The sequence below is a fragment of the Coregonus lavaretus genome, assembly GCF_964263955.1.
Source record: "Coregonus lavaretus genome assembly, contig: HAP1_SCAFFOLD_6969, whole genome shotgun sequence".
Classification (NCBI taxonomy): Eukaryota; Metazoa; Chordata; class Actinopteri; order Salmoniformes; family Salmonidae; genus Coregonus; species Coregonus lavaretus.
In genome coordinates this window covers 1-2,500 of record NW_028157046.1, presented here as the reverse complement: position 1 = coordinate 2,500, position 2,500 = coordinate 1, and the positions used below count along the sequence as shown (strand labels likewise).

General features: G+C 46.2%; 1 protein-coding gene across 1 annotated transcript in view; it reads right to left on the bottom strand.

The window, feature by feature from the left end:
* The window catches only part of LOC311125859 (membrane-associated guanylate kinase, WW and PDZ domain-containing protein 2-like), a 29,420-nt gene extending 26,965 nt beyond the window's left edge, over positions 1 to 2,455 (bottom strand). The window contains exons 1-2 of the mRNA XM_084199891.1: positions 2,397 to 2,455; positions 844 to 923 (exon numbers count right to left, since the gene is read on the bottom strand). Of these exons, the coding sequence (XP_084056017.1) occupies positions 844 to 923; positions 2,397 to 2,434 (118 nt within the window). The 5' untranslated portion in view covers positions 2,435 to 2,455. The remainder of the gene's footprint in view (positions 1 to 843; positions 924 to 2,396) is intronic.
* Between the last annotated feature and the right edge of the window lie 45 nt (positions 2,456 to 2,500).

The following is a 2,500-nucleotide window of genomic DNA, read 5'->3' as shown; positions in this document are numbered from 1 at the left end:
AAGCTCAATCAAAGTGAAAGAGAGCGAGAGGGAGACAGACGAGAGAGAGAGAGAGAGAGAGAGAGAGAGAGAGAGAGAGAGAGAGAGAGAGAGATGTTAGAGAAATATAGCGTGTGAGAGGGGCTTCAGGGTTGGGGAGATAGCGCGGGAGTCTGGAGCAGAATTCTATATCAATGCCGGAGATCACTCAAAAGCACTTTGCCGAATGGAGAAAAAGGAGATATAGATTTTTCATCCAGAAGGATGCAAAAACATCCTATTCCTCACCTCATGGTCTTAGGCTGTATCTCTTCTGCAATACTATATTACTCCATAGCTTTTTCTTCCTCTTACTCTCTTAGTCACACAATCTAAATGACACTCTCTCTCCTTCCCCTCTGCTGCCTGTTTGTGCCTCTGTGTGTGTGTGTGTGTGTTTGTGTTTGTGTGTGTATAGTGTCCATTCTGTGGTGGTGCATAGCTCTCTACTCCCAGCGGGGGATAAAGAGGTCTCTGTTAACCACCCCACCCACTCCCCCAGCCCCTCAACAGGCGCTATCACTAGCATCCATCTCCACACAGCTCAGGTAGCACACCCATGGTTACAAAGACACTGTACACATCTACACGTGTCATACAAGGACCCAAAATAAACCACTGTCCTCAGTGTCTGACGACTATGCATATATAAATGGTATACGTTAACATCCATCCTTTTATCTCTCTGATCAAAACACTGAAGATATTTCAAAACGCCTTCAGAGGATGAATAGACGCTAATGATTTGGACCCAAAAAGGAATTCAAAGGTTATATGGGAGTGACTCAGAAAAGGAGAGAGAGAGAAGAGAGAGCAGACACTAACCGTCCTCTTTGCATTCTTCCGGTGGCTTCGCCTTCTTCGCCAGCCGCGGGTCCAGCCACGACGTCGTCTTGGTGTTGTGGCTTGACGAGAGAGAAAGGAAGAGATAGAAACAGAACGAGAGAGAGAGAGCCAATGAGGGAGGAGATTCTCAATTCAGCATCATTTCAGAGAAAAAGAGACATCCCCTGTGTGCCCACCCTCTAAACTGGCTGGCGAGAAGAAAAAAACCTTTAGGTTAACAAAATGGCAATCGATACTTTTAATTTGCACACTGTTTCTCATTAGTGCCGGGAAGGATGGAGGGATGGTGGGAGAAGGGGAGAGGTGTGAGTGATAGAGCTGAACAGCTGTGGGCTTGGCAGGATCAACAGGGCTGTAAAACTGGACTGTGATCAGATGAGAGGCAGTGCCAAGGAAACTTCAATGGATCTCTTTATCTCATCTGAGGACATAATGCCCTCCCTTGAAGACGATGACAGGACATGAGGGGGAAGGGAGGGAGGGAGGGAAACGTGGCTACAGGAAAGCGGGACGAGCTGCCTACATTTTTTCCCCCGAATCCATCCTTGAAAATCTCGGTGATGAAATCCCCCTTTCTCTCTCTCTCTCTCTCTCTCTCTCTCTCTCTCTCTCCTCTCTTTCTCTCTCTCTCTCTCCTCTCTTTCTCTCTCTCTCTCTCTCTCTCTCTCTCTCTCTCTCCCTCTCTCTCTCCTCTCTCTCCCTCTCTCTCTCTCCCTACTTTTCCCTTTTTATTCTGCCTTTCAGTCTCTTCCCACCCCTCTCTCTTTCCCACTTTCTATCCGTCTTCCTCCCTTCCTCCTTCTCCCTCTCTTTCTATCTCTCCCTGTCTTCCCCCGTATCTCTCTCTCTCTCTCTCTCTGATTGGCTGACTGGCTGACTGGCTGGCTGGCTGACTGGCTGACTTGCTGACTTGCTGGCTGACTGGCTGGCAGGCAACTACAATATATCTAATCCTGCTGGATGTTTTCTCTGCTACTGTTATATGACGCAATGAAAGGCGGTCCTCTTGGAATCGGATGATGTTTCTGTCACATAAATTCTATCGATTGTTAATTTCCTAAAGGATTCTGTAATAACCTGCCTATCGCCTTACACAGACAGGCACGTACACACTCACGCACACAGTCAGAAGACATTGAAATAAACTTCCACAGAGGTTTAAATATTATTCAAATAAGAATAAAATTATTCAAATAAGTAAGAGAAAGACAACTCACCTCTACAATTGTATTGCAGCAGTAAAAATCTAACAGGTCCAATGAATTAGACCTGTTGTAAAATATCTCCAATACAGCTAGCCACATGGAACAATAGAATTCATTACAGTTGGATTGTGTGTTAGTGTGTGTGTGCGCGTGTGAAAGATGCTTAAAATGCTTGGGCAACTTTTACCTTCTATTCTCCCTGGTGAAACGATGCGTGGACAAGAACCTCTAAATATCATTACAACAACAGTCAACTATTTGGCTGCTGTTGGCTGTGTGTGTGTGTTGGGATAATTTGACACCTTTCTCTTCAGCGGTGACACTTACTCGATAAAGTACACCTCTCCCTTCTCTGTGTAGGCCATCTCCCAGTTGTCTGGCAGAGGGCCTAGCTCACTCTCATTCTCATCTGGCTTGGGGGGTGACTTGGC